At 38.8% G+C, this 19,001-nt stretch overlaps 1 protein-coding gene across 1 annotated transcript in view; it reads right to left on the bottom strand.

Annotated features, from left to right (window-relative positions):
- Positions 1-1,644: 1,644 nt before the first annotated feature.
- DUSP19 (dual specificity phosphatase 19) overlaps positions 1,645-19,001 on the bottom strand; it is a 21,752-nt gene continuing 4,395 nt past the window's right edge. The window contains exons 2-5 of the mRNA XM_006864061.1: positions 15,895-15,941; positions 6,422-6,574; positions 1,888-2,077; positions 1,645-1,721 (exon numbers count right to left, since the gene is read on the bottom strand). Coding sequence (XP_006864123.1) covers positions 1,645-1,721; positions 1,888-2,077; positions 6,422-6,574; positions 15,895-15,941 — 467 coding nt within the window. The remainder of the gene's footprint in view (positions 1,722-1,887; positions 2,078-6,421; positions 6,575-15,894; positions 15,942-19,001) is intronic.

Genomic DNA, 19,001 nt, shown 5'->3' with positions numbered 1-19,001 from the left:
ACCTATCCATACTAATGCCATTTATCTTATCTTCCTTTTGTCTTTTATTTATTGAAGTGACACAATAAATCTCCATATGCTGAGAGCAACTAAACCAAAAGTCTCAGTTTAGTTGGGGTCAGTTTAATCGAAGGATTACAACTAAACAGTGTGGTCCAAATATTGGGCTGCTCCCAGGTTAGGCAGCCCCCTGAGGGACTTGCAAAACCTGCCTCAGGGAACAAGGAATTTGTGAAGTCTTTCCTTGTAAGTAGCCACGGACTTCAGTTTAGTCTGCAAAACCATCTAGCTGCCCTATCTCTGTCTCTCTAGCGACTACATTCTTCTGATAAAGTCCCTCTTACTGCATGCATCAATAACACCGGATGTTTTTCTTTTCCCTGCCCCCAGCACCTCCTTTGATATGTGTATATAATAAACATGCTGAACGTAGGTCAGAGCTGCAGTATCACCATGAAAGTGCTGCGTCCCACCTGGTTACAACTTTACTTATTTCAATTGTCTTGTGTGTTTCTTTTATTTCTAATCGCCCATCGCCCCTACTCGGGTTTAATCTCTTCATGTGGGTCTCGGAGTATAGCCACTTGTTGGACGTGACATCCATAGACCTAAAATAATTTATACTCTAAAATACATAATTTTGTGTTTGTCCACAGGTTATTAACCAAGAATTTAAAAGCAAATATGTATTGTCTTTTAAATATCTAAAAGAAATAAAAATAGAGAAATATGTAATAAAATAGATCATCACCTAGAAATAATACAGTTGTTGCTTTGTTGTTGTTGTTGCTAGGTTGTATTGAATCTGTACTGATTCAGGGTGACCCTATGTACAATAATTGCTCATTGGGACCCAGTTTGTTCCATGGTTTTGGGTTATTCTTTCTGTCTCAACTGACATCTGGATTAAACAATACCAGACGCATGCCAGCTCCAATAAATACAAGAGAGGGATCAAGCTCAGGTGTTTCTTGGCCTGACTGAGGAACTGGCGAAGCATGTTTGTGGAAGAGGCCTCGAGTCCAGAAGAAGAAACAAAGCTGGCAGGCCCAGAACTTAGGACTCTCTCAAAAGTAGGTAAGTTTTTAACAGGGGACCTAAACCTCTTATATTATAACCATTATATTAATGTTGTACAAGCCTTCAGATTCAAGCTACTTCATTTGAGAAGTTTAAACTATTCGTTTTAATCTTGAAGAGTTTTTACTAAAATATTTTCTTCTCTCAGAAATAGTAAGTCAACAAAGTGCTGCAAATTTTTCCTTCATAAAAACAGTTGCTGGTATCCAAAACGACCTCGTCAATGGATTTACTCTTACCATGCGTTAATTTGGATTTCAAAACTAAACCACCTTCTACAGAAATCAATGATTGCTAGCATATTTTTATTTTCCCTTAGCAATTCAAAGCATTTTGATCACACACTATAACATCAAAGGCGTCATTAATTTAAACACTCATTTATACACTTTGTTGTTGTTGTTAAATGCTGTTGAGTCATTGAGTTCGTTCGGACGCATAGCAACGCTGCATAGGGTTAACTAACTAACAAACAAACAAACAAACAAGAAAAATGGAACTTTTCACACATTTAAGCTCCACAGAGAGGAAAAAGGTCGGTACAAAGGTCATTTCAGAAATTAGTTATCCAATATCTGCTAAAACCAATTTTGAACTGTTGTCACTTTCTAATTCCTTTATTTTGTCACGCTTATTACTTTCTTTCGGAGTCCTAGTGTGGCGCTGTGAGCTAATGCCTCAGACTGCAAAATCGTTTGAACTGCAAGTTCGGTGGTTCAAGCTCACCAGCTGCTCCTTTGAAACCCTATACAGGGTCGCTATGGGTCGGAATCGTCTCCACGGCCCTTAACAACAATAACAAATTACTTTCCTTGTTCTCTTGATAGGAACGAAGCTGCTGCATGAAACCAGCATTTGGACATATGGAAGGCCTGGCATTTTTCACCAAAGAAAAAGCACTAGTAAAAGAGATTTCTTCAGAATTCATCAGGAAGCCAATTACAATTGCAGCAGCTCTGGAAACTCCTGCATTACAATGAACAAGAACCACTCCATCCTGCAATAGAAATCAAATAACAATATTCATTATTCATTTGAGAAAGGTTATGAAGTCAATTAAGCATACTCATATTGCTGAAATTTTTAAAAAATCAACCAATCTCATCTTAGATTATCAAAATACAATTCATTGCAGTGTAAGAATTAATCAACCCCACCTTCGGCCACTCACCTTCCTCCAACTCCTCCCCAGGATTGCCTTCCTGATATGTTTGGAATTCTAAAATAGTAACTTTTATTAAACTAGAATAATGTAATAAAGCATACATAAACACCTGGTAACTTGGCAGCCACATTTACATAAATAAGAGTAAAAAATCATAGGGAATATATTGTTCTTCTGGTTAGGTGCTGTCAAGTTGGTTCTGACTCATAGGCACCCAATGCACAACAGAACAAACACTGCCCAGCCCAGTACCATCCTCTCAACATTGACGTTGCCACTGTGCCAATCCATCTCATAGGAGGTCTTTCTGCTTTTCACTGACCCTTCATTTTAGCAAGCATAATGTCTTTCTCCAGAGACTGGTCCCTCCTGATAACATATCCAAAGGATGAAAACATAGCCAAAGGATTTCTCCCCATTCTGGCTTCTAAGGAGCATTCTGGCTGCACTTCCAACACAGATTTGTTTGCTTTTCTGGAAGTCTACTTTTAATATTCTTCTCCAACACAATAACTCAAATGTATCAATTCTTATACAGTCTTCCTTAGGCATTGTCCAATTTTCACATGCTTGTGAGGCTACTGAAAATATCATGGCATGGGTAGGCACACCTTAGTCCTCAAAGTGCTTTCTTTGTTCGTAAATACTATAAAGAAGTCTTGTATATATGGGAATGTAAATAAAACCATAATCACAAACTAAACAGAAAGCCTGTAGACAGTCAGATACATAATGTTCCTATAAAAAAATAAAAACACTAGTGTTACTAGCTTGGTAATCTATGTGCAAAACAATCAGCTAGGAGAAAAATGTACCCTGGGCTATATTTTATTTTGAAGAGACATGACTTTAATAGTAACAATGTGAAGTGGAAAGTGTAAACAGATACCAGGATGAAGTCAATAACTGAAAAAATGTTTCAGGTAACTTGCAAAGGATACTTTACAAGTGAAAAGGGACACAGCGCAAGATCAATGCTGATGGGGGCAATACTGCATTAATAATGAATGTGATAGACCTGATGGAACAGTGTTGATACACCTTGGCCTAATTCAAGCTTTTCAAAGTGAATGATCTAAACGAAATGAAGTGAACTATGAGAACACTGCCTACAGTCTTCAGACATTTTAGAGAGGTGGGAAAGGGAAAAAGGTACTATTGGAAATTCTCTCCCCACTGCATAAATTAACAAAACTGCAAAGCAGTTTTCTTAGACTCATAAATCTATTGCAAAATCTCTTTCCTAGATAGGTCATTAAAAGCTTGCCAATTTACCTCTTTTAAAGAAAACTAAATAATGATAAAATTAGTATTTTGGAAATCCTCAAATCAAAACAAAGTTTAAAATTTTATTTTCCTATAGATAGTATTACTAATTTCCAAATTTTAATTATTTCTGTAAAATAAAACAAAGCACAATTATTCACTGTATACTTGTTATTTTGTATACCTGTTATTTTTCTTACTATGTAGCAACAGCTTATTTTTGTAGTTTATTTTATGAGAATAAATTATTTTATAAGGCATCCATTTTATGAGAATTTTGTTCTGCATTTCTGAGAGGAAAGCATCTGACAAATGTCACACTGCCATTTTGCTATGGGTGTTGTTGGTGTTAGGTGCCACTGAGTCGGTACTGACTCATAGCGACCATAGAAGAATGAAACACTTCCCCCGATCCTGGGCCAACCTCACTATCATTGCCACGCTTGAGCCCACTGATGCTGCCACTTTGCCAATCCATCTTGCTGGGGGGCTTCCTCTTTTTCTCTGACCCTCCACCTTACTCATGGATGCTGCTGTTGTTGTTGTTATATGCCGTAGAGTCAGTTCTGACTCATAGCGAGTCTGTACAGGGATTCTGAGGCTGTAAATCTTTATGGAAGCAGAAAGCCTCATCTTTCGCTAACGGAACAGCTGGTACTTTCGAACTGCCGACCTTGAGGTTAGCAGCCTGATTCATAACCACTACATTACCAGAGCTCCTTTACCTATGGATAGACAGTGCAATGTTATGCTATTTTCACTTGATAGAGTGCTTGGTTCTCAAGCTATTAATAACAGCTTTCAAACTTCTGAGGGCAGCAATGTACATCTCTCACATTTTCTCAGAATAACTAATTAATATTTGTTGACAGATTAATTGAGCTAAATTCAGGTCTTGTTCCTTGCACCTAATATCTCAATTAAAAACTGGAAACAATATGGTCTGAAAGCTGAAGAACTAATGGTAGAATGAAAACAGTCTCTGAGGAACTTATGGTAGAATGAAAGTCAACAATGTTACTAAACATATGACGGGGCTTCAAAAAGTTTGTGCAAAACTCCCATCATCTTTTAAGTCTTCAGTACCTGTTCTTTGAGTTTTATCAAGGGAAAAATTAGTAAAGTAACTAAGATATCTAATTCTGTAAGCTATGCTCACAGATAATAAAATATTCCTGTGAACATTTTAAAGTCTATTTTACTTATACATACATACAGTTTTGCATTGTTGCTTAATGTCTATTTGGGCAGGGTTGTATCATCTGCTTATCGCAGATTGTTAATGAGCCTTCCTCCAATCCTGATGCCACGTTTTTATTCCTATAGCCCAGCTTCTTGGATTATTTGCTCAGCACACAGGTTGAATAAGCATGGTGAAAGAATACAACCCTGTCGTACACCTTTCTTAATTTTAAACCATTCAGTGTTCCCATGTTCTGTCCTAAAATTCCATTATTAAAATTGCATAGACCACTGAGCTTCTGTTAAAAGTGATGAAAAATAGTCTAGAATGGGTAATGGGAATGACTAAACAACTTGATGAAGAAAATTTATGTGAAAAGTGAAATGCGAGACCTTATCCAGAGAAGCAGTGACACTAGAGATGGAGGAAGAGACGAGGACATGGAGAGAGGGAGCAGCTGAGGACTCTAGATTCATGGGAAGAGAGGGACTTAAGAGATGGCGGCCAGGAGGGAAACTTGCAGAATGTGCCTTCTGGTGGTATAAATTATTATATATGCCCGAGTACTTAAAAAAAAAAAGCTAAAGTAAATAGAGAGAAATACTGTTAATGATGGTACATGAAGGGGATTATAATCAATATGATGAAACAAGTTGTATGATTTGTTGAACGTAAAACTGATGATCTGCCCTGTAACCTTTCACTCAATCCACAATAAAAACCTTAAAAATATATATTAATATGAAGACTGTATTAATGGTAAATGGTTTGCTACCAAAATTTAAAAATAAAACAAACAAACAAAATACTGGCCTGTAGGAAAGAAACAGATTCATTTCGTTAAAAATATTTATCTCAGAGTCAAAAAAGAAAGGAAAAAACCTATATTGAGCTACAACCTCTACCCCAGTCACTAAAATGAATGCTTACATACTAATAGGACAAGAGAAGTCTCTGAGAACAAATGCACCTGACCCAAACCACAGTATTTTCAATTGCCTCATATGCATGGGAAAGCTATACAATGCATACAGGAGACTAAAGAATCCATGCATTTGGATTAAGGTGTTGGTGAAGAATGCCTTGGCTCTAAGAAGTACAGTCAGAATGCTCCTTAGAACCAAGGATGAGGAGGTTTCGTCTCATGTACTTTGGAGATGTCATCAAGAGGGACCAGTCTCTGGAAAAGGACACCATGCATGATACAGCAAAGGGTCAGCAAAAAAAGATGAATACCGTCCACAAGATGGATTGACACAGAGACTGCAACACTGGGCTCAACACAGAACAATTGTGAGGCGGGCCCAGGCCCCCTTTCCTTCTATTATATTTAAAATCTCTTTGAGTGGAACCAACCTTTTAACAACAATTCTACAGACCACCTGATTATCTTGCAAATTGGTCAGAATTCAGGTGGTTGTAAACTGTGAAGGAAAATCTAACTTTACATACAGGAAAATTCAATAACTGAAATTTTTTTCTCCAAACAATTCTCAGTGAGGCCTAGTAAAATGAGCAATTGGACTATTAAAAAAAAAAAAAAAAAGTCTCATTAGGAAAAAAGCAACAGGACAACTAAGTAGTTTTAAGGGGGAATAAAATATTGTTGGAGGGGACATTTTAAAATCTTTCTTTCAAGCTTCATTACGACAGACTAAAGACTGAGTAATGGACCCATACATTCAAATATCTGCTTTTGACAAACTGTGGATTGAAACAAAACTTACCTTCGTTTTTGTGTGCTCAATAAATTCAAAACACTCTGGAAAATAAGATAGGAGATTTGTTTCTGGCAGATCCAATATAGGAATGCTCTTGTATGTAAAATCACTGAGGAAAGTGTTCTCAACTCCACATGCAACATTGAGAATATGAGTCACCTTAGAGAGAGTGGGCGAGAAAGAAAGAAAAAAAAAAAAAAGATGGTTTTCAAAAATCCTCATGAGTTAGATTATCTGAAGAAACTGGAATGTTGAGATCTGTATCAAGGATATGAAATTTAAGAATGATCCATTTGAATGCTATTTCCTTCAGGAAGCCTCTGACTACCTCACACCTTACCAGACTAAGTGCTCCTTTTATGTGCACACACAGCACCCTGTACTTGCTCTACAGACCTTAACACTTAGAGATGATCTCTGTCACTGCACAAGAAAAACTAAGGACAAGTAAAGGCTGTGTTTAGCTTAGTCACAATTAAAGAGAACACAGAAAATGCTTAAAGTATTTGTTGAGAAAATCAGTGAATGTCCACAGAAAAATCAAATTAACTGAAGTACATCCATGGCACAAAACTTCCCTTTCTATAATTGGTTTTGCATTCTTAACAGTCTTTACTAGAACAATGCTTATGAGCTATATATAAATATCAGTGACAAGGCATCATGATCATAGACTGGTGAATTAGTCCTGGAGAGATGTCATGAAGGACCTATCAGATGATCCTCAGCTCAGGCCACATACACATCGTCCTACACTATCTGTGCATTTCAGTCCTTTTCTTAGACTCCGCCAAGCCTGCGGAATGAGCCATGTGGAAAGCCCTCATAGAGAGTCCAAAGGCTAACTGGATGAGAAAAATGAGTCACTGCTTCTTCTCAGGATAAAGTCCCTTACTGCATTTATTCTCATTTTCTAGTGGGTTCTTATGTTTTGCCTCACCTCAGTATTTTTTTTTTTTTTTTGTATTTTCATGTGTATTTTAGAGGATTTGTTCAACTTTTCCACTCTGCCCCTGTTTTTTTTTTTTTTTTTTGTATTTTCATGTGTATTTTAGAGGATTTGTTCAACTTTTCCACTCTGCCCCTACCACCCACAGAGGTTCCCCACTTCTTTTCCCAGTATAACTGGCTAGATCATCAAATTACCTGAGGTTTCTAAAAACAGATCTAAAAGACAGCCCAAATGATCAACAATCTTGGGAGCTATAAGGAAGCCATGTTTTGTTATGTGCTCAGAAAAAAATTCCTGTTGCCAAATGAGAAAAATGAAGTAGATATGCAGAGAAGATCAAAGGCATCAGTGGGAGAGAGCAGCTGTCTCAGATGGCCTTCCAATCTCTGGTTCCGGTCCCTGGTGAGGCTGGGCCATTCTCCCTGCCCTTGCGCTCCAGGGATCCCCCTGTACAGTATATCCTTTTTCCTTGCCCAGGTAGCTCAAATTATTTTCTGTGGCTCAGGACCAGGAATATTTACTAAGATACGAAGACAGACTTCAGCCAATTATGAGACTAACTACCTTGTGGTAAAGAAGATAACAGAAAAAAACCTCAAATGTCTACTCAGGAAAGACTTTTAAAGATATAGAAGGAGAATAGTAAAAAGAAGGGAAGAACATCTCTAGAAGATAAAGTCTGAACTGTACTTTCACTTTCTACAATGAAGTCTGACAATGTCAAGTCACTCTCACCTTAGTGCATTTCTGGGCAAGATTATATGATTCTGCCTTTCATTACATTGTTGTTGTTAAGTGTCAAGTCGATTCCGACCCATCGTGACCCTGTATAGGGTTTCCAAGGAGCAGCTGGTAGGCTTGAACCACCGCCCTGTGGTTCAAACAACTTTGCAGTCTGATGCATTAGCCCACAGTGCCAAATACATCTCATTGGGAAGTCTTGCTCCCACTAAGTCCCTATTCACTCCATTATCCCCTACCCTGGAGTTCGAAGGTCACCAGCCACTCCATAGAAGAAAGATTAGGTTTTCCACTCCCATAAAGATTTGCAAAGGAGTCCTTGTGTGGGGCTGTGGGTTAATGCGCCAGACTGCAAAGCCATTTGAACTGCAAGGTCGGCGGTTCAAGCTCACCAGGTGCTCCTCAGAACCCTATAAAGAGTCGTTGTGGGATAGAATCAACTCAATGGCATTTAACAACAACAACAAAAGATTTGCAGCCTGGGAAACCCTATAAAGTTGCTATGAGTCAGCATTGACTTGACAGTACACAGTAGCAGTAGCAACAGCAAAGGAGTAATGGTGGCTTGGTGGTTTCAATGTTGGGCTGCTGCTAACTGCAAAGTCAGTGGTTCATACTCACCACTTACTCAGCAGGAGAAAGATGAGACCATCTGCTCCCATAAAGGTTTATAGTCTTGGAAACCATAAGAAGTTCTTATCTGTGCTATTGGATCACTATGAGTGGGAATCAACTTGATGGCCGTACACACTTTCATTGGCTTCTGTATCACTTTAAAAAATATCTTTATGAAAGTATTTTATTTATTCCCTTTCCCTCGTGGGGACTCCTCGCCCCCAGTCACTTAAATATGTCTTATAGATCTTTTCATATCAGTATGTAAAGAGCCTTTTCATACGTTCTTTTTTACAGCTAAATTGTGTTCTGTGGCGTGGGTGTGTTATTGTTTATTTAACAAGGCCCCTATTGAACACGGGGCTTGTTTTCAATCATTTGCTATTATAAATGATGCTGGAATAAATAACGTGGAACATTTTATGTTACACTTACATTCCTTTCCTCTACTGTCCCTCTAGTAGCATACACTTGGCATTCAAAAATCACTTTATTAATAAAGCAATCATTCTAATTGTATATAAATGTTAAAATGAAATTTCTACAGAGATTTCTAAAAATGACCTTTCACAACATAGAAATCCCACTATAATTCTATATAGTCCTTTCCTTTAATTCTAGAATATTATTTTGCTTTATGACTTGCATATAAATCAATAATTGCATTTTGTAGCACCTCTAAATTATCTATTCATCTGCTCAGTTGAGCCTTATTTCCCCCAAGGTTCTAACAGGGTCATTGTATTCAGAGACACCAGAATTTTTCTCCCCTAACTTTTTATTGTGATTTGGGTAAAAGTTTTACAGAACAAATTGGTTATTCCATTCATACACATTGTTTTGTGACAATGATTGGAATCCTGACCAGCATTTCAGCACTCTTCCCACTTCCTCCCTGTGTTTACTGTTTACATTTGTCCTTCTTTCCTATCCCGTCTTGCTTTCTGAGCTTTATTCCTTGTATGCTCTTTTGATCTTGAATGGCTGATTGTTCTAAGGAGTGCATGCTTTCCTGATGTTATTGTTCAATATTAAATTCACTTAAAGAGTGTCTAAGGATCATAGTGGAGTCCTAGTGTGGGGCTGTGGATTAATGTGCAGACTGCAAAGCCGTTTGAACTGCAAGATTGGCAGTTCAAGCTCACCAGTCGCTCCTCGGAAACCGTATATAGGGCCGCTATGGGTCAGAACCGACTCAATGGCACTTAACAACAACAACAACAAAGATCATAGTAATGAGGATTTGTAGTAAGTGAATTACTTATTATGTTTTTTCTAACAATGATCTTTGTAACTCTCACACTGGCTGGGGTCACTGGTGGGGAGGGAGAATTGGTTAGTTTTGCCATCTCTCTAGGTTTAAAAGGAGCCTCTCAGAAGTAGGCACAGAGGATCCCAGGGCCATCAAGAAAGAAGAGCCACGAACAGAGCACAAGATCCCTGCCTGGAAAAGCAGCGGCAGCAGAGGTGGCCGGAGAGACTGCTGCACAGAGACACAGTGCAACAGGCTTCCAAGTCCACTGAGTAACTATGAGAGCTTTCTGGCAGGAGAGTAGCTTGAACAATAGGCCTTTTGGGCCTTGATCTGCAGGGCACTAAAGAGCTGGTAACACTTGTAATACTTTCATTAAGCAGAAGCCAAAGGGACACATGAATGAGAGACTGGGAATGAGAGAGAGGCTTTCCAGCAGTATGGCTGAGAACAGTCATTCCTGACCTGAGAACTGCTGTATGCTGAATTGTTAATCACATAATCATGAGTGTTGTCTATGAATTCTGTATGGCCTTTGCAACAGATTATTGAATCTAGCAGAGAAATACAGTACTATGGGAGGGATGACTGGTTATCAGAATAGGATTTTTAAAAGTTATAGAGTGCAGGCATGTCTGACCTCCACCTCGTAAGAACCAGTCTTGGCCTGATGATGGTTATTCTCCTCCCATATAGGAAGCTGGAGGAGGTTACATGTGGGCTGCACACCATTTTTGCATGAGGCTACCTATCGGTCTATATCAGACAAGTAAGCCTAGTCTTTTTTTATTTAGTTTAGTTCCACATTTTTTCTTACTCAATCCAGGACTTCCTATTGCAATCCTTTTTAGAGCTCAGATCAATGAGGAGTGATAGCCAGGTACCATCTAATTCTTCTCATCTCAGGGCCATGGAGGCTGGGGTTTGCAGAGTTCACTAGTCCTTTGGACTAACTGTTTCTATGTATCTTTGATCATCTTCACTCTTCACTCTTCTTTGCCTAGCATGGGGAGAGACCAATAGTTACACCTTAGATGGACACTCAGAAGGTTCTGGTTCACATCTCCAGGATAAAGCTATATGAACTAGCATTATAGGAGAGGATGTTGTTGTTGCTGTTATATGCCATGGAGTTGATTCCAACTCATAAAAACCTTGTACAGGGTTTCCGAGGCTGTAAATCTTTACAGGAGCAGAAAGCCTCATCTTTCTCCCACAGAATAGCTGGTAGTTTTGAACTGCTGACTTTGCAGTTTGCAGCCCGATTCGTAACCACTACGCTACCACAGCTCCTTATAAGAGAGGATTAGAAACAATAATCAATTGTCATGGATTGAATTGTGTCCCCTCAAAATATATTTCATCTTGGCTCAGTTTAATACACAGAGGTTTGGCAGTTATGTAACGATGTAATTTGGAAATTATGTAATTATGTAATCTTTCCCCACGATGTGATCTATCCATTGTAAGGGGATTAAGGTCGGGTGCAACATCCTTACTTATGTCACAGCCCTGATCTGATAGTAAGGGAGTTTCCCTGGGATATGGCCTGCATCGCCTTTTATCTATAAAAAAATGAAGAAAGGAACAAGCAGAGATAGAAGGACCTACTACCACCAAGAAAGAGAGGCAGGAGCGGGGCATATCCTTTGGACCTGGGGTTTCTGCATTGAGAGCCTCCTAGAACCAGAAGACAAAGAGGCAGAAAGCATTCCCCTAGAGCTGGCACCCTAAATTTGGACTTGTAGCCTCCTAAACTGTGAGAGAATCAATTTCTGTTTGCTAAAGCCATCCACTTGTGGGATTTCTGTTACTGCAGCAGAGATAACAAAGGAGCACTGTTGGCACAGTGGGTTACACGCTGGGCTGCTAACTACAAGGTCAGCAGTTTGAATCCACTATCTGCTCCAAGTGAGAAAGAGGAGATTTTCTGTTCCCATAAAGATTTATATCCTCAGAAATCCTACATAAGGTCACCATGAGTCAGAATTGACTCGTTGGCAGAGGGTAGATAACTAAGACACCAATGAACACATTTATCAGTCTCTCATTCCCTTGTTCCAATCTTTTAACAGTAATTCTTATATTCTTATGCAATTCAAGGATAACACAAATCCTTAGGCATCATCCCCCTTACTGTCATACAGTAATTATTATGCTAAACCAAAAATTGCCCAGTTTAAGCACACAGATATTTTGTTGACAGTCAAGCTAATTAACTAGTTGGTTATTAGTTATTATCAGTTGCAAAATTAACTGCAAGTATTTATCATATAAAATTTTTTAGTCTCAATTCAATTTTTTCTTTTTCTTCAGCACTGTGGGCAAAAAAGATAAACAGGATAAAGTTCCTAACTTCTAAAAGACTGTTAAATAAGTGTTGATAGTTAACATCAAGTTGATTCCACCTCATGGAAACCTCATGTGAGCTGAATAGAATGACTTCACAGAGTTTTAAAGACAGTGATCTTTCATAAGCAGATTGCTAGGCCTTATATCTGAGGTGCTTCTGGGTGGGTTTGAACTGTCAACCTTTTGCTTAGTAGTTAAACACTTAACTACTGGATGAAAAGAAAACATGTCCACTGATGGTAATAAGGTCTAAATTGGAAGGTGCTCAGACTATAGAAGAAAGTTATTTTCTAAAGGAGAACTAGAGTATTGAACTCATTTCCACAAGAACCTTCACACTTGCCTGTCATTCTCTCTGCCTGAAGTGCTCTTTTCCTCAATCTAAGCATGGCTGAGGAGCTCTAGTAGCATAGTGGTTAGGCCTCGGGCTGCTAACCTCAAGGCCAGCAGTTCAAAATTACCAGCTGATCCATGGGAGAAAGATGAAGCTTTCTGCTTCCGTAAAGATTTAATTTACAGCCTCAGAAACCCTATGCAGGGTCACTATAAGTAGGAACCAACTGCACAGCACAGCACAGCACACCACTACCACTACCATTACTACCAAGCATGGTTGACTTGGTCATAATAACAGTTAAAGTCTCAGCTGCAGAAAGACCTAGCCTGACTCACATTGCCTTCCTACCAGTCCCCTCACTCCCTTGTTTCAACTATTTTAGAAGATGTATTCTCTTCTGAAAGTGCCATACTTTAAAAGCAAGAACTTTATTGCACCTAAAACAGGCTTAGCACAAAAGGAAAAAGCAATTGTAGTCCAGGTGATTCATGTGTTACAGTTGAACTAGTCCTGATGATTTTCTTGGTGGTTCTCTTTATGAGACCAGGATGCCAGGCTTTTGTTTGTGCTGGGTAGCTTTGAGCTAACTTTTAAGTTAGTAGTCAACTGCTAACTGCTTGCACCTCCTGAGAAGGAGCTTAATATATTTCAGCACATAAACAATGTGTAAAATGTTATAAAACCACACTACTCCACTCTCACATAGAGCATTTACCTTATGTGTAGGAAACAGGGTTGTAAGCCAGTTGGCACTGAATCGATTTCAACTCACGGTGAGCCCAAGTATATCAGAATAGAACTGTGCTCCACAGAGTTATCAATGGCTGATTTTTGAAAGTAGATAAGCAGACCTTTCTTCAGAGGTGCCTCTGGGTGTACTTGAACCTTCAATTTTTTAGTTAGCAGCCAATCCCATTAACCATTTGTATTACCCTGCTCCTCCCACATAGTTTCTTTTATAGCCTGTATTACTCTTAGAGTTTCTTGTCAACTGATATTCCATCTTTTATCCTGTGTGTACCTTAGGCACCAGGTTCTCAGTTTGTTTATATACCCTCAAGTTCTACTATTATCATGAGTGGTGTTAATTTCCATTTGGATTTAACAGTTCCCTGACCACCTCACCTCCAATGATCTTTGTCATCACTCCATTTCAATCACCCTCCCTCAAGGTCATCACTCAGAACTGTTCTAGCTTTGGTACCATAAATTCAAGAATCCCATTTTTTCATTGACCATAACCTAATTTTTAATCTTTCTAATTTTTCACTTGAGCCCATTGCTGTTGCCACTGTATCAATCCATCTCAATGAGGGTCTTTCCCTTTTTCGCAGCCCTCCATTTACCAAGCATGATGTCCTTCTCAAGACACTGGTCCCTCCTGATAACATGTCCAAAGTATGAGAGACAAAGTCTCACCATTCTGGCTTCTAAGGAACATTCTGATGGCATTTCTTCCAGGACACATTTACTTGTTCTACTGGCAGTGGTGTGGTGCTACAGAATCAGCACTGGATGGAGAACAAGGTTAGGGGTTCAAATCCACCAGCTGCTCCTCAGAAACCCTATATAGGGTCGCTATGAATTGGAACCAACTTGACAGCACCTAACAACAACAACGGGCAGCCCCTGGTAGTTTTAATATTCTTCTCCAAAACCGTAATTCAAATACAGCGATACTTCCCTATTCATTGTCCAACCTTCACGTGCATATGAAGCAATGGTTGATCACAAACTTGTGAAAATTCTACCTTTTAGAAAACCCTCAAATCTATCCACTTCACTATCCCAATCTAAACCAGCATCCTAATCTAAGCCACCACCAGCTTTTATTTATATCACAACAGCTTCATAACTGGTTTCTCCATTCCTAATTGGAGCAACCCTCCAATCTGTTTTACATAATTTCTCTAAAGCACAAGTTTTCTAACATGCAAACTGGATTCTGTCAATGCCCCAGGTAAAACTTGTCTACGGCTCCCCACTGGTTTTTGGATCATGTCCAAATAAATTACTCTGGTTTACATGGCCTTTTGTGAACTGGTCTGTGTCTAAGTACTCTTGTTTCTCAAGCTCTCTAGTTCAGGGGCACTAAACTTCTCTTCTGCCTTTGCCTTGCCTCTGGGCTTTCATGTACAGCATTCATTCTGTCTAAATGCTTTTCTGTCTTTTTCTTCCCCACCAACTTCAGGGCTCAACTTTAACATTAACTTCCTTCAGAAAGACTTCCCCAACCTTCCTATATCCAAAACCAAAACATACATGTCTTAGGGCCATCACTGCCTATGGACTCTTGCGCACCCATCATAACACACAACACACTAGATGAGTCCTGGAGCTGCTTATCTGTGTCTTCTCTTTCCACCACCCTCCATCCATCCCTCCAGACTATCAGCTTCTTATGAACAGGTTCCTTTTGTACCTCTCAAACCATCACACTTTGAGGACCTGAAGAAGTGCTTGACAAAATGGTAGATGTCTAAAATTATTTTGAGCAAATATTGGAATAAAAATGAACCACCTCAGTTGTATGGAGAAGGGTGGAAGAAAATGGAAATCCGGAAGACAGGATGGTGTGTGAGTTGAGATTCAAAGCAAGCGTAGGACTTTGACAAACAGAGATGAGAACAGTATATCCCACAGAGGAACTAAGGAGTTTGGGTAGTGTAATGTTTACAAATCAGGCTGCTAATCTCAGGGTCAGCAGTTTGAAACTACCAGCTGTTCCGCAGGAGAAAGATGAGGCTTTCTGCTCCCATAAAGATTTACAGCCTCGGAAACCCTGTACAGGGTCGCTATGAGTTGGAACCGACTCCACTGCTCACAACTACAGAGAACTACAAAAGCCAAAGCAAGAAGATCTGCTTATGTACACGAAGGAAAGAGAAGAATGTAAAACTTGAAGGGCAGAGTACAAGTCCACATATTTGAAATTGTTGTTGTTGTTAAGTGCCGCTGAGTTGGTTCTGACTCACAGTGACCCTATATAGGATTTCCAAAGAGTGGATGATGGATTTGAACTGCTGACCCCGAGGTTAGCAGTCCAGGGCTTATCCTACAATGTCACACCATAATCCAACATTTTAAATAGGTTCGGTAATTTTTGCAACTATACTGAAAGATAAAATGCTACTAATTAAACTCTGAAATGTACCAAAGATGGATCAATACAGCTTATCTGAAATAAATATAACAACAAAACACTTTCTCTATGATATGCATTTTTTTACCTTGTGCTTTTTCAGTGTATCCAGATCATGAGCAGCATCTTGTGACCCTGTAAGAAATATATCATATCACTCTGAACATACAAAATAATCATCCTGAATTTCAAAATGATTTTTTCACAATAATTCTGCTATTCATTCATCTTTTAAAAAATACTTTTTCCACTACCCCTTCTAAACCTCCTTCCTTCAAAAAAGAAAAGAAAACAAACAAACAAACAAACAAAAAACCCACAAGGACCTTAGTCCAAATTTCTGATGGGTAATTTTAGATTATTCATTTAAAAACATTCTTCTTATATATACTTTTGGACTCTTGAAATCCCATTCTTAGGAATTTGTCCTAAAAGTCAAACATGTTGCAAAGATTTAGCTACTAGGATATTCATTATGGTACTATTTGTATCAGCAAAGCAACCAACCAAAGAAAAACCAACTTCTTATTGTTAATTTCCGTCAAGTCGATTCCGAACCATAGTGCCCCTGTATAGTGTTTCCGAGGAGCGGCTGATAAGCCTGAACCACTGACCTTGTAGTTCCAACTGACTCCGCAGCCCGACGCATTAGCCCACAGCACCACACCAGGACTCCGTATTGTTGTTCAAGCGACTCTGTATAGGGTTTCCGAGGAGTGACTGGTGAGCTTGAACAGCTGACCTTGCAGTTCAAATGCTTTGCACTCTGGTGCATTAATCCACAGTGCCACACCAGACTCCAGTAACAGGTGTAAGGTTAAATAAAACATGGTATCATAATGTAGTAAAACATGCACCGCTATTAGAAATGATGTAGAAAATATTTAATTGCACAGAAATAGGTTCTCAACACACCAGGTGACAAAAGCAGATTACAATACCAGTGATATAAAAATATAACAAAACAATATGTATGTGCTTAAAAATGAACATTAAGGATATAGGCCAAAATGTGAACAGTGAATTATCTCTGGGTAGCTACAGGTTAAGTTTTTTTTTCTTTTTGATAATTCATATTTTCTACAATAATCTTCTATATTTAAAATAACATTTAACAGTAAGTCCTGGTGTGGTACCATAGGACAAGCACTCAACCTCAAGGTCAGTTTGAACTGCAAGGTTGGCAGTTCAAGCTTACCAGTCGTTCCTTGGAAACCCTATGGGGTTGCTATGATTCAGAATGAACTCAACAGCACTTAACAGCGTAACAATAAAAGGTTATTAAAAACTCAAACATACACAAAATGTTCTAGTACCAACTGATTTAGGAACACCCAGGGGCTTTAAAGGAAAGACTGTTTTTCTATAGGATACCACCCACACTCCAGACTCTTTGTGTTAGAGTTGGCTTTCCAGATCTCCCACATTAGAAAACTGGTTCCAGTTAAGAAGCAAGGTCATAGAGGAGAACTGTTGAATCACACAATTGAAAACATAAGGCACTTATTAGTAAAGACTTCAAGTACTATGCATTCCTGAAATAAGTACCATTTCCAGCAACAGTAGTAGTTGTTTTTTAACCTTACCTAAAGGATATCATGTTTGGTAAGGTGGAGGCACCTAACAACAACATCTGGACAATCAGCTGGCTACTACTACATGATTTTAGGTAGTTGCTCACACAAAGCTCCCGAATCTATATACTCACAAAGAGGTAAAAAAGAACACTGTCCAATTGTCCACTTATTCCCTTGATAATAACAGGGTCACAGGCTCCTCACTGAGCCCAACTTTAAAGAAATCCAAAGCAGCTGAACTCAAGGAGACTCAATAGAACAGAGTAGAATTGCCCTATAGGTTTTCTAAAACTTTGATCTTTATGAAAGCAGACTGCCACATCTTTCTCTGAAGTGGCCATTGGATTCAAACTGCTAACTTGCAGTTAGCAGCCAAGCACTTAAACCACTACACCATCAAGGTTCCTTCCACCCAGCTTTGATTCTGACTCATAGCAACTTGTACAGGGTTTCTGAGGCTGTAAATCTTTATGGGATCAGACTGGTGGGTGTGCACTATCAACCTTGTGGTTAACACTCCAATGTTTAACCAACTAAGCCACTGGGTTAAACAAGTTTATGAAAATTTTGGTGGTTTAATACGGTACAATCAAATGCATAGGATATTTTAAATAATTACTCTGCTTGTTAAAATTGCAAAAAAGAAAACATGACCTAAATGAAATTCTCTTTATTACCCTTATTTTTGTGTTATTGGGTGCCATAAGGTCAATTCAATTCAACTCATAGTGACCCCATGCAACTAAATAGAACTTCTCCAAAGGATTTTCTTGGCTATAATCTTTACAGATGCAGATTGCCAGATCTTCCTTCCAGAGGGCATCTGGGTGGTTTCAAAATGTCAGTCTGTGGGAGGTACAAATAGCCCAAATACTAGATAAAAGATTGGACGATCAAACCCATCCAGAGGAACCTGAGATACGTTCCTCGAGATTGGCTTCTAAAAGATCCCAGCCTTAAAAACCCTATGGAGCAGTTTCTGTACACACAGGGTTGCCAGGAGTCGGACTCCATAGCAACTAAAACCACTTTTTTTAGCCTAGATTGTCATTAGTATAAATACTTATCAAGGTTGGATATTTTGACCATTACCACTAAGCACTCACACAAAGAATTACAACACATACGTCAAGCACAGAACAGGCAGATGATGTTTCAGAACTTTGAAAGTAACATCAAGAATATGACTATGTTGATAGAAATTGAAAAAATTATTATTGCTAATTGACATCAAGTTGGTTCCAACTCATTGTGACCTCATCTACGCAGAACAGAACAGCTCCACAGAATTGTCATGGCACTAATGTTTTAGAAGCAGATTACAAAACCTACCCTCCGTGATTCCTCTGGGTAGATTCAAGCCACCAATGGTTCAGCCAGCAGTGAAGTGCGTAATGTAAGCTGATTATCTGCAGTTCATTTAAACTGACTTAAGTTGTTCCCACATGCTATGCATGTCCCAAATGGATTACACAAGGATCACACAAGTTGTAATTTTTTTTTTTTTTTAAACTCAAGTATATACAAAGGGGCTTCAAAAAGTTCATTGAAAAATTCATTCTCTTTTAATTCCATTTTTCATGAACTGTTTGAATCCTTTTGTATATATGTGTATATA

This window comes from Chrysochloris asiatica, unplaced genomic scaffold, assembly GCF_000296735.1.
Source record: "Chrysochloris asiatica unplaced genomic scaffold, ChrAsi1.0 scaffold00059, whole genome shotgun sequence".
Taxonomy (NCBI): Eukaryota; Metazoa; Chordata; class Mammalia; order Afrosoricida; family Chrysochloridae; genus Chrysochloris; species Chrysochloris asiatica.
This window is presented reverse-complemented; position numbering and strand designations above follow the sequence as displayed.